The sequence below is a fragment of the Linepithema humile genome, chromosome 7 (assembly GCF_040581485.1).
Source record: "Linepithema humile isolate Giens D197 chromosome 7, Lhum_UNIL_v1.0, whole genome shotgun sequence".
Lineage (NCBI taxonomy): Eukaryota > Metazoa > Arthropoda > Insecta > Hymenoptera > Formicidae > Linepithema > Linepithema humile.
In genome coordinates, this window is record NC_090134.1 from 6,890,650 (window position 1) to 6,906,456 (window position 15,807).

The window sequence follows — 15,807 nt, forward strand, 5'->3', positions numbered from 1 at the left end:
GTCGGGACCGGGAGTCGGGCGTGCGCCCTTCGCGAAATCAAACTTCGTCCTCGCTGCAATCCTAATCGCTGATGTGTGTCGGAAGACCGTGCCGCGAAAAGCCGCCGGATGTCACATCGGTCATAGCGTTGAGAGAACAATCGGTGAGCATTAATCGCGCATCATTCGAGACGTCAATTAGCGATAAATAATTGACACGATCGTTCCTCAGTTTTCCTCCGGTTGTACGGTGCGTATAATCGCGCGAAAGCAAGATGCGCCTCTCGGCGCATGCCCTCGTTGGAAATAATAGGTCCGGAGCGCGGGCGCAGCTTCATTAGCTGCGAACGAAATTCGAATGCGTCACGGCGACACGCTGTAATGCAGATACTGAAAGTCGATCAGCGATCCCGATTGAAAGCTCGGCGCTTCGTCGATTCGAACGATTTCATTAATTCGAGTGAATTATCGCGGTGAGTGTAGGAAAAAGGTAGTGATGAGTTTTCTTTTTTCTTTTTTTTTTTTTTAATTAGAAAAAGAAAAATTGAATGACGAAGGAGCGAGCGTTAGTCCTTGTGATTGTGTCATTTGTTAAAAGCATGGACAGTTTTGCGAATAACCAGAAGGCACGTGCGCTGACTTATTTTCAGGCAATACTGTTATACTCGTGTAAAAATTGCCACCATGGCAAGCACCACCGACATTAAGCTTTCACGATGTAACGATCAATCATGGGGCTTTCGGCTCTCCGGAGGTTTGGACTATACTTTTCCATTAACTATCGTTAGGGTAAGATCTGTTGATATTCCCCGTATTTAAACAGTAAGCAGCAGTATGAATTATTTTCAATTTTTTTTCTTTTTCAATATCGATACTCGCTCGAATCAAACGAGAATTAAGCATGTTTCCGCGCTAATAATTATTTCTGAATAAAGATAAGAGGATTCACGTATTATTCTGAAACACGCTAATGCTTGTTCAACAAGGTGACGATCGGAGGCCTAGCCCATACAGCTGGCCTGCAAGCAGGCGACGTGATCATCAAGCTGAACGGGGAGCCAATAAGTCAACTCACACACGCGCAAGCCCTTGATAAACTCGTCAGTATTGGCAACAATATCGTTCTGTCTGTCATACGAAGCCATGAGATCGCGCGACAACAATAATGATACTTCCTGTCGATAGCTCTTGTTCTCCCGCGAGTTTCCACCAGCTTTCATGTATGTCGCGTGACAATAAACCTTCACAGATAAAAAAAAAAGTCGGCAAGCCGTTGAGGTACAATAGACGCGACACGTTGTTAACAAGAAGCTAAAATTGTAAAAAACCCCGCCGATGTCGACTCTTAAGCGAGAGCCGTGTGTGTTCGAATTTGCAGATATTATATTGCCTTGATTCGACCTTTCGCGCGCGCATCTGGCACGCATTAGTCGCAGCAATCACAGTCTATTAGTTACAAAGTTGCGAAATTGTGTCGCCGATCGACGCGCGTCATCGAATGCAATTTGTCAACTATCGATTAGGCACGGCGCGGTGCCCGCGTCCTTAACGGACTTCATTTTTAGCCGCGATTAGATATGGCTCCCTTAAATAAACTCCTTTCCTCTTAATCAATTCTATGATTAGACAAGTGAAGGTAAATTCAGGGAACGCGACGGAGTATACATTTTATTCACATAATTTATTCTCGTTTTAATATATTAGATATTGTTCGCAGAATATATATGACTCGCGTCATCGTCGTTATTATCGTAAGATATAGATGTGCGCTATTTCACGATATAATTTACACAAAAAAAAAATATATATATATATATATATATAACTGTACAATGGCCATTCTCTCTCACTTTCTCCCCTCGAGCATACATCAATATTACAAGCACACAAGAAAACTTTATCACACTTGTTACATCTTCATCACTTTACCCCCCCCCCCCTACCCCCCCGCGAGTCGACGTTACGGCCGACGCGAGACCAAGTACCGCTTGGAATCGGATATTAAAATAAAAAAAAAGATCACTTCAAAGATTGCAGGATTAAAGGAACATATAGGAAGTCACGCGCTATGATTATAAGTAACGATCACACGTGCGATCACTAAATGCCTAAACTGTCTTCGTCTTCTCAGCCTGTAATATATACGCGCTAGGCAAATCTGTAATGCTTCGGTTGCGCCAAAACCGTGAAAATGTTCCTATCATTCATACGCGTGCCAATTCCGCTCATATGATATGATGTTAGATATGAGAGCTATTTCGTTCCGGCAACTATCTAATGATATGCATATGTTTCTCTCATTATAAAGAGCGCGATGTTAAGTTTGACGTATGTTATGTCATTTTTTTTTTTTAAGTATTACGTAGCGAGGATTGTAATGAGGAAAATGTAGTGGAACGCATGAGAAAGAAAAAAACTCTGAACCTCCGCGCCTATAAACTTTGTTGCTACTTCAGAGTTATGAATATAATATGAAGACGAAAGTGACGATCCTTTGTTGCTAAAAACGTATAGCTCTTGCGTTGTCTATTCTTCTAGCGACACAACAGCTTCACGCGAAGACGAAAACGGCTATTCGGGGTCGAGATCGATCCGAGGAATCTACGATATCTTCAAACCCAAAAGCAAAAGACGAAGCAAACTGAGAGGCCTGGCAGGTACTACGTCTCACCCGCGGTTAATTAATCAGCACGCGTCCCAGATCAATTGAAATCGGCTATTTTACCGGCTGATCGTAACCGTGCGATCGATCTCGATATATAAATTTACACTTTGGTATACAAATACATAATCTAAAAGGCGCTATTTCGTACGGTTGTGTCCTTCGACGAGTCCGATCGCGTCGAAAATTATTGCACACCATACAGTTTCAGAGCAGACTTAGGGATACAGTAACTTTCGACGGATTTTCATTCTTAACGAGTCGCCAACCGAGACATGCGATTGTCTGTTTCAAGAACGATACATACAAGATTATATACATTTTTCCTTGTGTATATTTTTATGTTATTTTATAAGATATTGGATAAAAACACGTACGATTGTCCATCCAATTAAGCATTAAAATGGGATGTATCAATAATTTCAATTTTTAAAATGTATATTGCGTTTTATGTATCTTGGAATTATTACGCGATTAAGAGTACACAATTTTAATTATAAAATATTTAAAAAGATAGAATTTTTTCAAAGATCTTAGGGAATAACTCAGGGGAATAAATACTATTATATGTTACTTGAATTATAGTAGTATTGCTTTTCTAAAGCAGAGCATCATTTAAGGAACGTTTTCGTTTGACGACTCGTTGTTAAGACGCCAGTAGTAAAGGAAAGGCAATGGACATCCACCTCGAAAATCGGTTGAAAATTGCGACCCAAATGCCAGCTCCATTTTAAAGAATCAAGTCCCTCTTTCTCCTCATCTTTATTCTCTCTCTCTCTGCATCGAAAATTTGTCACAGTAAATATATGTACAATATAATCAGGTACAATAGTAGCATATGGAGATTTAGTTCGGTTTAGTTTTTAGGAAAACGAACGAAAAAGCGGGGATAAGGACGAGAATGAGAAGGAGGAGGATTGGAGGAAAAAATAGAGCAAAAGAAGAGAGAGAATAAAGATCTTTCTCATCATATTTCACAAGATTATTCGATTGATCATGTTTAGTAAATTTCTTCAACTTATATCAAATTTACAGATTTTGATTAAGATACACGACTCAGCGCGAGAAAGTTGTATATTTGGTCTGTCTGATCAGCAGATCTGTAGAATCCGTGAAAATGTAATTGACGAAAATGAAGTAGCACGAAGTCTCGTAGTGCAAAATGAATTACCTGAATCGTATTCGCGCAGGACACAGGCCGTGACAATTGAGATGAGGAAAACGGGTATCGGCCCGTAAAGATAATAAACTATATTCCGTATTTTTCTCTTTCTGACATGGCGGATAGCCGCTGCAGTAGCGTTTTGTGCGTTCAAATTCTAATGTCCGATGACATCAATGTAACAACTATTGGTCCGCTTGTTCGCTGGTCTCCTCGTTGTCGGACACCGACGTCGACGTCCTATCATGGTTCGTACAGATCTCCGCTTGACACTGTGTCTCGGCGATTTCCAACCAGTGCCGCTTATTTTCCCTGACCCCATCAACGAGCGGCGTCAGTTTATCCGACAGATGGGCAAACGCCTGTCGAAAGAAATGTAGACGGCAAAGATAAAATGGATTAGATCTAGAGATAATGGATTAATCTGTTAAATTATGCATACCTCGTAGATGGGAAGGCAGATGGAATCGATGAAACCGACTTGCATCTTTGGCAGTTCATCTTCTTTTTCTCTGTTCATAATATCCTACAATGCGAAAAACAGAGGCGCGTTTGTACAAGAGTGCCTTCGATATTTTTTGTATTTACGAATTACGTGTATTTGAAGTACTTACAATAGGCGTAATATTGAGCGTCCGCCTCTCTATATCGCCCTGCTCGAAAAATTCGCTACTAACAAGCTCGGCTACTCTTTTTTCAATCTCCCACGGTTTCGTAATAGCGGCCAGATCGCAGACTGTCATTAGCATACCGCGCAGGAGTTCTCGGTCACCACTGTACGCCCAGTTGTAGCCACCACGTACTAGATTGAGGAAGGCGCCACGCTTTCTGAAGTAAACGGCGAGATCAGTGGAGAGTATCGCTTCTTCGAGAACCTTCACCACGCGTGAATATTCCTCCGGCGAAAGATTCGACAGAATCTGATTGCCTTGGCTGCTCAAAATCATCAAGCACTGATCGAAATGGTGATGTTCCATCGTTGAGGTTGAGTACAATTGCGCAAGCGGCGATGAAGCTCTGGAAACGAAGAAGTAATAACTCGTACAGGCACGATCGTTTTAAGACGTGCGATATACATTTACTTACTAAAAAGTAATAGCGGATAAAGTAAACAATAATGCTCACTTAATTTGGAAAGAATTATTTGTCCCACGATGATCTAGATCGTGACACAAGCAAGCGATGATGAGCGCGAGACATTCGATCTCACCAAAGATCTTCCACCATTGGGTAGCCTAAGGACAAAGGAACGATTATAGTTACGGAAATTATAATCAATATTGCGTATACATTTAAGAAAAAGCTTACTGTTAAAATAGCGAACATCATTTGAGCCACGTTAAAGGCGTGTCGCCAATTGTGGTACGTGACGTTCCGATAGTTTTTCTTCACACTCAACAACCAACGACAGAGTACATCGTAATCGATGTGAAAACGTTTGACAAAATCCAAATCAAGGAACATTCTGAGGCACGCGGTCAATGTTTCATTGTCTTCCATGTGTATATCGTCAAAGTTGAAATCGTGCAATTGAAGATGCGCCGACGACGGAACTTTTAAACTCTGCCGAAGAAGAAATCGGATAATTAGAAAAGTTTACAAAATAACGACTTTTAATATGTTGCAAAGGAAATACTAACTCTCAATCTCTGCGCGTCCTCCAACGACGCCGAGGCATGGTAACTCAGCACTTCTAAAGTCACACTTTGTTTCGCCATCGCTATCACAGCCTTCTCATACCTGCGCAGCAGAGATTCGATAAGAGAAGTTGAATATTCGAGACAGATTGAAGCCACACAATTGCACTTACATGTGCGTGTTATGGATTCCCATCCCGCAAAATATCGCAAATGCCTCAACGAAATTTTCATCGTTCTTCGTGAAAGGCAGGTCATCGAACTTATTGATCAATTGAATAACACCAATTATTTGACCAGAGGAATTCTTGATAGCCATACAAAGTATCGTACGATGCTTAAATCCGGTACCTTCATCTACTAGACGATCGAATTTGTCATCTTCGTAAGCGTTCGGTATGTTGACAGTCTGAAAATCGCTTTTGTATCATTTCGGACGCTAATGTTTTCGCGGTTGTGTCGATGAAGGGACATATTAATCGAGCGGTACTCACTTCACCGGTTGTCGCTACGTGACCCGTGATACCGACGTTGATAGGAAATCTACTCTCGAACGGACTGGAAAAAAAAAAAACAAATTGTTAGATTTCTAAGATAAGCTTGCAAAACAAATAGCTGGATGTAATTACAAACTTGATTCACCTAGTGCGAGAATCGGAATCCTCGCCAGTGAGATCGTTCGCCTCGAAGTCGAAGACGCGCGAAAAACTCCACTTCGAGGCGTTATGCACGAGCAGCACCTGAAAACAATCACAACACTGTAACACGAGTTCGCTCGCATAATCGCATTTCGCTTCCGCAGCAAATGTTTATGCTGATTACCTGGACACGTTGACATTGAATCAACGACTGCGTATGCGTGAGGATCCTAAAAACCATATGCTCAATCGTGCTCTGCTCTTCGAAAATCATTCTAGCCAAATCCAGTAGAACCTAACGTCAATATCAAGAAACAATTATATCTTCCATCTCATCGCTTCCGTCGATTTAACGAGATTCGCGCTCACCTGATTTCTCTTCACTTCCAATTGACTCTTCTCGTAGAGTTGCGCGTTTCTCAAACCGATACCGCAGAACTGTAAGTAACTGGCGAAAACCTTTTCATCTTGCGCGGTGAACTGTCCTTCGCCGCCGAGTTTGTTGATCACCTGCGCCACTCCGATTACGTCGCCGTTGCAATCTTTAATAGGCATACACAGTAAAGCACGCGTACGGTATCCCGTTAACGCATCAATCTCGCGATTAAACCTCGAATCCTGAAAGCATTTTTAACATTATGGATATGGTAGACATTGTACGTATTGCTACATTCCATCGATGTGACAGGTACGAGACAAATTATTCTCACGAATTAATGGTGATCGAGATAAAGATAAGACGCGCGCCAGATAAGATATTCGAACATATTTGTTTATGTCGGAAATGATCGCGTTCCGGATACGAACAAATGTTATGATTCATTGAGGATTTTGAATGCTTAATAATTGACCAGGTGTAAAATACGTCGCGCTCTCATCATATAGAAGAGAGAGAGACTTGGATAAACGAGGATGCAGTTTGATAAAATTCCAAATCCTACCTTGTAAGCGTCCGGTATATTAACGGGTTCCCCGCTCTCAGCGACATATCCGACAATTCCAGTTCCCCAGGGAATCTTGATTTCATCTTTCTTTTCCATTTCCAACAACGTCGATCTCGAACAAACGTCGAAAAGTTTCGAGACTAGACACCTGCTCCTCGAGTAAGATTGATTGTTACGTCGCAAATTCCCGTTATCGGAATTGTCCGCGGTGGCCTCGTGATCCTGAGAAGGAGATGCATTGGTGGTTGCGCCGCTTCTCTCCCCCTGGACGAGAAATAACGAGCCGCGATCCGCGTGAAGAAGCGTGCTGACATTTTGCAGGATTTTGTGGCACAACGATCTCACGTCCAGCTCGTTGCAAATGTCTTTCACCTGCGGGATCAAATCTCTTAGAGATGAAGGTTCAAGTGCACATTTTATCGAAGAACTTACCAACTCAAAGATAAGATCCTTCTCGTCGAGATGCCTCAGTTCGTGTCTCGATCGTCTTTGAGTTCGATTCGAGTTACCGGGCCCTGTGGCTTGTGGTCCGCCCGGCTGACCCGTGTCTCCTGGCGATACGCTCAAGAAGGTCGGCGTGCCGTCGATTGTGTTGACGATCGGCTTAAGAAGACCCCCTCGCTCAAACTCGTGCGCCGAAATCTTGCGTACGGGTGTCGTTGCTCCTGAGCCACCGGCACCACCTCGACCGGAGGTCGAGTTGCCAGCCGCAGCATGGGTCGGGCTTGAAAGCTCTACGCAGCTGCTGGACGACGAAGTCGGCGTCGCGTGTGACACTAACCACATGTCCACGGTTTGCCGTGTCACCTTCCTGACAACCGGAAAAGTAAAAAACAAGTAATAAGTTTATTCTATGTTGGGAACACTTCCCTGAGAAATGAAATGTTTTATTAGAAAAGTTCGAAAAATATTGTGAGATAATAGAAAAAGAGCACAACAGTGCAAGAGATGCAGAAAAAAAGAGAAGAAAGATATAGAGATTCGATAATGTATACAGGGAGGTAATTTAATTAGCAAATTCTTGCCATTCAAATATTTAACAAAAGCATTTTTCAAGATGCTAATTGAAGATTCAATATGTTCAGACAAAACAATAAATTCCACACATCGCGCAAATTTATCCCATCGTCAATTCTCGGTGCGATACCTTAAAAAGTAATCGTTGACGAAGTCAGGATGTTCGTCGAGCCAAGATTCCATACGAGAGTATTCCGGATCGTATATCGTTGAAGTCGACGTCGAGGAATAATAAGCGCCGCCGCTACCGCCGCCGCCGCCGCCGCCGCCGCCGCCGCCGCCGCCGCCACCATTTCCATCCTGCACCTGTTGCAACATGCTCTGGCTCGCTATACCACTCTGTGCTCCTTGTACTCCTTGTACACAAGGAGCCGCCGTCTCCGCCGTCATCCTCGGCTCCTCGATGCTCCGCAAGTGCAGGCCTATATATATTTCGTTTTGTATTAGTTAAAAAATTTATATTTACAACAACACAGCTGTGTCAAAAACTTTGATATAATTAATGGAACTTTAATTTTTACAAAAAGAGTTTTACAGTTTTTAATTTCAAAAAGAATTTTGCCGATTAAATGTACAAAAATGAGCATTTGTGAGCAAAATGTGAAATGAAAGTTTTTTTGTTTTCAAGAGTTAAATTTTTTTTTCTCAGACAATTCCAAATAGCATTTTAAAAAGTTTATCTAAAGATATAGGAATTCAAATCAATCTTGATTAAATGAAAAAAAACGGCCTCAGTAAATCAATAAAAATATTACACATTTAATTATTGGAATTCTTAACGTATCAAGAGCTGTAGAACTCTCTGGGAGAAAGCCAGGAAACTCGATCGATTGTAACGAAACTCTAAAAATGGGATACTAACTGTACAAAGAGTCTTATAGTCATGTTTTATGTCTTTCAGCCGAACGGATGTGCAGAGTGTAAAAAGAAAAAGACGGCGTCTTTGTTAAACATAATTTGAAGCATTCAGCGGTTTAGTCGCACATAATCTCTCGATGTAGCGATTCCGTCAAGCACGCATCGCGCACACGACAGCCGAGACACCGCGTATGGCTGCGAGCGGATATTGCACATCAAAGGAAAACCACATAACGTCACCGCTGCGCTGCCTCGCGCTTCCCCGCTCCACACTCGACTCCATGTAAAGGTGGGTAATGGCGAACACGTACGTCGTCCAAAGTATAAGATTCATATTTTATTCGCGCGCGCGCCATGCGTTTATATCGCTGACTTTTGTGCAGATTTTATCATCGTATATCTCTATTCTGACTGCGGCAAAATTTCTCTCCTCGCTGGGATTTTCCACTCAGTCATCGACTGGGTAATTTGATATAAAGTAGCTCTTATCACGACTATTTTAAATATCTCGGTTATTTCCGATGATGTATAAAAACAAAACGCATTACTTGCTTTGGGGGAACAAATCTGATCGTCGTATAATTCGTCCTACATACACCTGAATAAATATAGACATTTTTCTTATATATTTTTCTCTATTCTGAGAATATCCTTATAAAATATAAAATATCTCGTGTTTATTTTTCAATAACACGAGTTTAAAATGGATTGTGGGATATCTGTCAAGATCTGTAGGGGAAAATCGAGAGCTCGTTACTGGAACCGACCGACAGAGACCAAATGTAAACGAAATCTGTGGAAAAACACGAGATGGATTACCGGGTAAATTTCCTACGAGACGAGCGCGCATTCTCTTCACGGATGAGTTGCCGCGCATCGCATTGGTCCTGCTCATTCAATCCGTCGATTACGAACTACGGGCTGATGTCGTATAGTCGACTGCAAAAAGGTTGTCACACTTTTTTTTCCTGCACCAGTTTCGAAGCGTGCCAAAATCGTGAGAGCGTCCTTGCGACTTTTGGTGCATCGCGCGTTTGGCTGCGCACCAAAAATCGCGAGGAGGATTTTGCGAATTTGGCGCGTTTCAATATCTATGAAAAAAAAAGTCGCAATCTTTTTGCCGCTGACTATACTTACAAACGTCGCCGCGATAACCGGTTACAGCAGAGTAATCATGCGGAATATTAACTTTTTCGACGAGGTCCTATAATTGGTGATGCAACCGGAAAGACTATGCCACGCGAAGTAATAAGTCGAAATCTAGTTCTACTGCAGCAGTCTTGTTTTTTTTTTTACGAAGAAAAATCAATTTTATCGTCCCGTTTATACTGTCAAATACGGAACGCTTCTATCTCTTTAGTTTTCTTTTTAAGCTTCGTTATATTTCGCACTACATAGAAAAATTGTTGCTGCAAGTAATCGAAAGATTCTCTGCTACATGGATTAAATCGATACAATTTTCTACGCGAATGTTATTTTACGCGGGATCTCCCCGTTAGAAAAATTTAGCCTCCAGTGAACTGGAAATCCATGCTCGATTGACGATGCTTTACGATACGCAGAAAAATAGCGTGATGTATATGAACGATGTTCTAGCATTTCTTCCGTATTTTCTTTTCCCTTCTTTCTCTCGCACCTTTTTCTCCCTTTCCAATATCACTGAAAATTTCAAACAGTTTGCGCCAGGCGCCGTGGAACCGGTGGGGAGGCAGAGGGGGCGACCGCCCACCTAGAGATAATTCAGGGGCTACGCTTCCTTCCCTGAAATTTTTGTTTTTTTCAGGTATTTCATGACCGAAAATATTTGAGTATCAATACGATAACAATAAAAAATATTTGAGTATCAAATATTTACATCAAAGGTGGAAAAATGAGTTATTTTTCTTTTCTTTTTTCTTCTTTCTTTTTCCTTTGATTATTTACTCGTTCAATTGAAGTGCACTATATAACGAAGAAAATTAAGCGCATTGAGTTAATTAAAACAATAAATCTGTGCATATTTTTCGCACATTTATACTACCCACTAAGTGGCCTATTATTTGGTGTTTGAATGGAGTTACATACATATACATATACATATCATGAATGTATTATGTATCCCCTTTATAAATTTTGCCCCCTCAGATGAAAAATACTTCCGCGGCGCCTGTTCAAGCTTTCTGATTCCAAGATGCGCATTGAATATTAATAGTTTAAATAAATTAGAGGGAAAGGACGGTGTACGCGAGCGCGAAGTACATCTTACAACTTATCATATAAAGTGTCTCTCACTTCTATAATAAGCAGATTATAAAGCGATCAACAGCAGATTGGAAAGAAACAAAAGAGATATTATCACTAGATTTTGTTCAACTTCCATACGAGTATAATGAATGTTCCTTTTGTCTTTTCGGTAATGCCTTTTCGTTGCGTATTCATACATATAGTATCAGCCACGCTGAATAACCTTTAAGTTTAACGAGTTCTCATGGACGTCATTGCTTTGTCGGTGATAAACGTTACTGCGACAATAGATAGCGGAAACCAAACAACTGAAATTAAAGCTTACCTAGGCTTGATAACTATGCGCACCGTAAAATTCGATTAAATTGTCTATGCGGCACAAATTACGGCCCGATAACGATACCGTTCGTCTACCTGAAGATATTCGCAAATATTTTCTCTCACTAATATTTAAGAAAGAGTTAAACTATTTTACTTTTATCGCTCAAATTTGATGAGAGCACTGCTTCGATGCGTGAACACGTACTTTCCTTTCTCTTCGTGACCGACCATACATTTTCGATCTTATTCGCATTGCGAAGACCAAGTAGCAAAATACGAGTATAAATATTTTCAATTTAACTTCAGCTTATTTTCGACTATTGTCACATTCGATAACAATAAAAAAATTTGCTAGACAAATGCATAACTTTTTCAGATATGCAAATGACGCTCTCACGTGACAAAGCGTACGTGTATCAATACGAATGACAAAGTTACAAAGGCGAACAACGTGTCGCAGCGTACGCTGGTGTTTTACACGATAGTAACGAACGGTGTGCGAGCGTCGGGAAGCCGAGAACCGACCAAGCGGCCTTCACGCGCCTCACCGCGGCCCGATGGCGCCAAGCTGACCTATCTGCTTGCCACCAATGCGGCTTGTCTCACTTTTGCTCGACCAGTCGCTGACCGATCAGCCGTCCGATCATTCTTCGTTACGTCTGTATGATTTTTCCAAAAATTAGACTACAAATACGCGAGTTTGCGCGATGTACGGGAAATAACGTCGCGTCGCGTTGTGTATCACTTGCTAGTCGGAGCTAATCTCGTACTTTTCAAGATTTTACGGATAGTAAATGTTGGATATGAATCTAAAGTGATTTGTAATAGATTAATTAATCGCGAAGATCAATCGGTCTTACAGATTCAATTTTTCGCGAATAAATCTCCGATTTGTGTCACCTTGAACCAGTTTTTCAAGCCCCGGAAACGACATCTGGAGCATCGCGTCCCGCATGGCGAGAAACAACTTTTGCTCTGCATATTTTCAGAAAAGTAAGAGAAATCACCGCGAAAATTGAGTCATGAATTCAGTATTTGAGATTTACGTACAGCAGAGATTGGGAAATAAAAGGTCGGTGACGGGATGTTGTCGGAAGATTTCTCATCGCTTGTACCAATCGATGTTTTAATCGCTTCTCTTGGAGAGGTGAAGCAGAGATTAAGCAGAACTATATTTGTTATTAGTTCTCAGGATTGATGACGCAAACGATCGCGCGAACCAAAGTTTCGTGAGAACGGGAAGCAAGTTAGAATCACGTGTCCGGTCCGTGTAACCGCGATCGAGGCAAGGTCGAAGGACTCGAACGGTGGAAGGACGATGAGGCGAAAAAAGGATTTATCGTCTTTCGGCCGGGCGTCGATCCCTCTGCGCGTCTCCGTCGGAGGCCCCCCGCGTTCGCGTTCGCGTTCGAATGTACACCAAGAGGCCACTGAAACCTGCTCTCAGACCGGTCGCCGGTTCTTCGTTTTCTGACAGCATCAGACTCTCCTCTCCCCTCCCCGCCCCTCCGGCCACGCCAAGTCCCGCGCACTCGATCAGCGATACCGTCAAGTTCAATGTTACCGTTTTTTTTTTTTTTTTGTTTTTGTTTGGTTCTTTCAAATCCGCACAAATCAATTCGCGATCATCATTTCACTTCGCAGTTTCTTCGTTTTACTCGATCTCGGCAGCATCTCTGACGTATCATCAGTAAACCGCGAAATCAGTAGTTCGCTCGCGAGTGCAGTTAATGCAGCTACCTCCGCGTAGGCGGTTAGCGATCGCAACTGCCCACGTACTTCGAATTCCGAAAACGTATCAAGGATAATCTGGACGAGATATTTCCAGTGCATTTTACGGCTCGGCTCACTGCCGGCGTGTTTTAAGACGTAATAAGATTCCACGGTACGATACGAAAACATTGACCTTACGAAGAGTCAAGCAACTGATGCACGCCGCGATAAAATTTCCATTCACCGTCGATTAGTATTCTAGATCTAGTATCCTAACTTCCGCTTCACACAGAGTCGCAATGCACGTGGGATCAATTTCATCGAGTCATTTTCGGAATCTCTTGACCTGGCGTTAGGCCAAGGAACGAAAATTTTAACTTATTCTCCCGACCGATCATCGTCGAATCAGCAACGAAGATACTTTTGTGACGCTGTTAACATCATTCGGAATACAACGAATCCGAAAAGCTTACGCAAAGTAGCTACCAAGAATGCTTCCAGGCTTTACAGTTTCCCGACGTGCGATCGTATCAAGGAAGATTTTGAGGGAAAAGTAGCTTAAGGCTTCAAAATTACAATTTGTCTTCCGCAAGAATAAATTGATTCCGAGAATGTTTTGAAACTACGTCGTATAAAAATACAAAGCTACTCCATGTCTATATTCAGACCATCGTGTGCGATTTAAAAATAAATAACGACCTTGCTTGAAACATTCTCCAGCAAAATAATCGAATATTAATAAGCTTGATGTACACAATTCTAATCAACAATTTAGCGCCAAAGCTCGAAGAGACCAAACCGATCGAAAGACGTATGTATCATTTTTTTTTTTTCACGGCTAACATTTATTCAATGAGAGAGAAGGAAGCCTCGCCGTGAGAGCTCCACTTTCGGCATACGTAGAGGTAAACGCGAGACGATGCAAGGCGGCGAGACACGCAGCTATATTAAACTCCAACCAACACGTGTGAGCGCGCGTTGTATCATCGTCGCACACACAAGCCGTAACCCACACACGGAACGATATACATATCTTTACCTAGTGTCTAGCGTAGCCATGCTACACTTTCTTCGCCATGTTACACTTTTTTTCTCATCTCCCAGCGTTTTGCCGTACGAAAAACTTGCCTTATCGCGCCAAATTGCTTATATGTCATCAAGAGGAAAGATTGAGATTTGCAGAGTTACACGAGTGCGGTAATTATTTGCGACAGGATTCATTCAGATCGAAGAAAAAAAAATGTAATAACAACGCGCTCCTGCGGAGCTTCTCGAGGAAAACTCGGAGGAAAACTGTACGAAAATCATATAAAATCGCACGAAGAACCTGGCGCTTCTTGTAATCTACCAAGTTACGCAACAAAATAGCGGTAGTTACCTTGGCCAATGCAAATACGCGTCATCGTTGCTCGTCTTGCACGATTGTCACTGCAATTGGTATAGGCAAATCACACTCGCGACCATGAAGAATGCGCCTAGGTCTCGCAATCGATTAACTGTGCATTGAACAAAAACAGAAACATCGTAGAGTCATCGACTGTTCTCCTCTCGCGCAGCATCGTTTTAACTGTTGCATAAAAAATTGTTGTCTCGCGAAATCTATTTCGAAATTGGATCAAACATAATTATAGGACGGAAATAATAGCGACGTATATAGAACGCTTTTCATCCGATATAAATCTTTATAAATTTTTTCTTACGCTTATAATTAGCGATCAGATCCCCGCATCTGTTCGCTTTTATTTGTTTCTATTGTGTGAAAACATATGATGCAATAGCGCGATAAGATTTGGTCATCGACGGTACGAGTTAACCATTGTTGTCACTGTTTTAGATAACAGGAGTTATCGATACAATTATTTGTTAAATGCGTAAATAAATAAATTCATCGAAAAACGCGATATCGCGAATTGAAACGCAAGTGTGCGTATCTCCGCGCGATGGAAATTCCGCTTTAAATTCAAAGCTCCCTCCTTCCTCTCTTGTCTGAGATAAGGCTTATCGTTAACTGTAAATCTTATCGTGGCATTAGCATCGATCAAGAATCAGAAGTGAAACGAGCGTATTACCCAACTACTTGCGGCATCCTATGTCTATTTGATCACAAGACGTGCACTTTTGGCGTAGATTTCTGCTTGTCTCGTTTCTCTCCGATCGCCAATTTTTATTTTAGGCGCGATGACGATCGCAAGCATCGTTCGTTTTCCTCCGCGAGCGAGCATATGTAGCTTAGCGTCTAGTTTACGTTAAAAAGATATCAGTGAATCGTCAAAAGCGATAACGAGAAATGAAAACAGCTGCGCTAGCGCCGCTGATCTTCGCAAATGACACATTATATATGTGCATAAATATATGTATATAAATCATTTTATGTTAAAAAGGCATATTTCTATTAAACTCAATTTTCGGAAAAACGCAAATAATTTTTCCGCTTTTACATAAATGCAACATTACACAAATGCATGCAGCTAAATAGCGATACATAAAATGTTTAAAACACAGCTCGTATCAAATGACAGAGCTATTTAACATATTTGAAAAATTAATAAATGTAACAATTATGTCTTTTTAACATCGAAAATTTCATAGAAAATATTATTTTAGCAATAGTTCTTGGAATTGAAATTTTCTCGCTACATTTCGCGCAATATCA

The 15,807-nt window shown here is 41.6% G+C and overlaps 3 protein-coding genes across 7 annotated transcripts in view; 2 read left to right on the top strand and 1 right to left on the bottom strand.

The window, feature by feature from the left end:
• Positions 1–1,839, top strand: LOC105667598 (PDZ and LIM domain protein 2). The gene is made up of 3 exons (XM_067358784.1): positions 1–452; positions 630–768; positions 966–1,839. The coding sequence occupies exons 1-3, from the start codon at positions 271–273 to the stop codon at positions 1,143–1,145; spliced, it is 501 nt and encodes a 166-aa protein (XP_067214885.1). The 5' UTR covers positions 1–270; the 3' UTR covers positions 1,146–1,839.
• The window catches only part of kel (kelch protein), a 34,386-nt gene that overhangs the window by 2,798 nt on the left and 15,781 nt on the right, over positions 1–15,807 (top strand). Inside the window, exon 2 of the mRNA XM_012359457.2 lies at positions 8,941–9,186. The gene's annotated coding sequence lies outside the window, so the exon portion shown is untranslated. The remainder of the gene's footprint in view (positions 1–8,940; positions 9,187–15,807) is intronic.
• Positions 1,642–15,807, bottom strand: part of LOC105667583 (dual 3',5'-cyclic-AMP and -GMP phosphodiesterase 11-like) — a 26,554-nt gene continuing 12,388 nt past the window's right edge. For 3 of the 5 annotated variants that reach the window (XM_067358768.1, XM_012359432.2, XM_012359433.2), the window contains 14 exons: positions 8,170–8,461; positions 7,455–7,833; positions 7,020–7,394; positions 6,448–6,696; positions 6,263–6,373; positions 6,083–6,180; positions 5,935–5,998; positions 5,614–5,849; positions 5,444–5,543; positions 5,112–5,366; positions 4,929–5,038; positions 4,418–4,820; positions 4,246–4,329; positions 1,642–4,165 (listed from right to left, as the gene is read on the bottom strand). In XM_067358768.1, coding sequence (XP_067214869.1) covers positions 3,989–4,165; positions 4,246–4,329; positions 4,418–4,820; positions 4,929–5,038; positions 5,112–5,366; positions 5,444–5,543; positions 5,614–5,849; positions 5,935–5,998; positions 6,083–6,180; positions 6,263–6,373; positions 6,448–6,696; positions 7,020–7,394; positions 7,455–7,833; positions 8,170–8,461 — 2,933 coding nt within the window. In that variant the 3' untranslated portion in view covers positions 1,642–3,988. Of the gene's footprint in view, positions 4,166–4,245; positions 4,330–4,417; positions 4,821–4,928; positions 5,039–5,111; positions 5,367–5,443; positions 5,544–5,613; positions 5,850–5,934; positions 5,999–6,082; positions 6,181–6,262; positions 6,374–6,447; positions 6,697–7,019; positions 7,395–7,454; positions 7,834–8,169; positions 8,462–14,193; positions 15,521–15,807 lie in introns of those variants that run through there. The other 2 variants (XR_001099949.2, XM_067358769.1) reach the window with 2 other exon arrangements.

Coding starts and splice junctions, on each gene's coding strand:
- LOC105667598 (XM_067358784.1), top strand. CDS start 271: ATGCCCTCGTTGGAAATAATAGGTCCGGAGCGCGGGCGCAGCTTCATT. Junction 453..629: donor AATTCGAGTGAATTATCGCG/GTGAGTGTAGGA, acceptor ACTTATTTTCAG/GCAATACTGTTATACTCGTG. Junction 769..965: donor TTCCATTAACTATCGTTAGG/GTAAGATCTGTT, acceptor TTGTTCAACAAG/GTGACGATCGGAGGCCTAGC.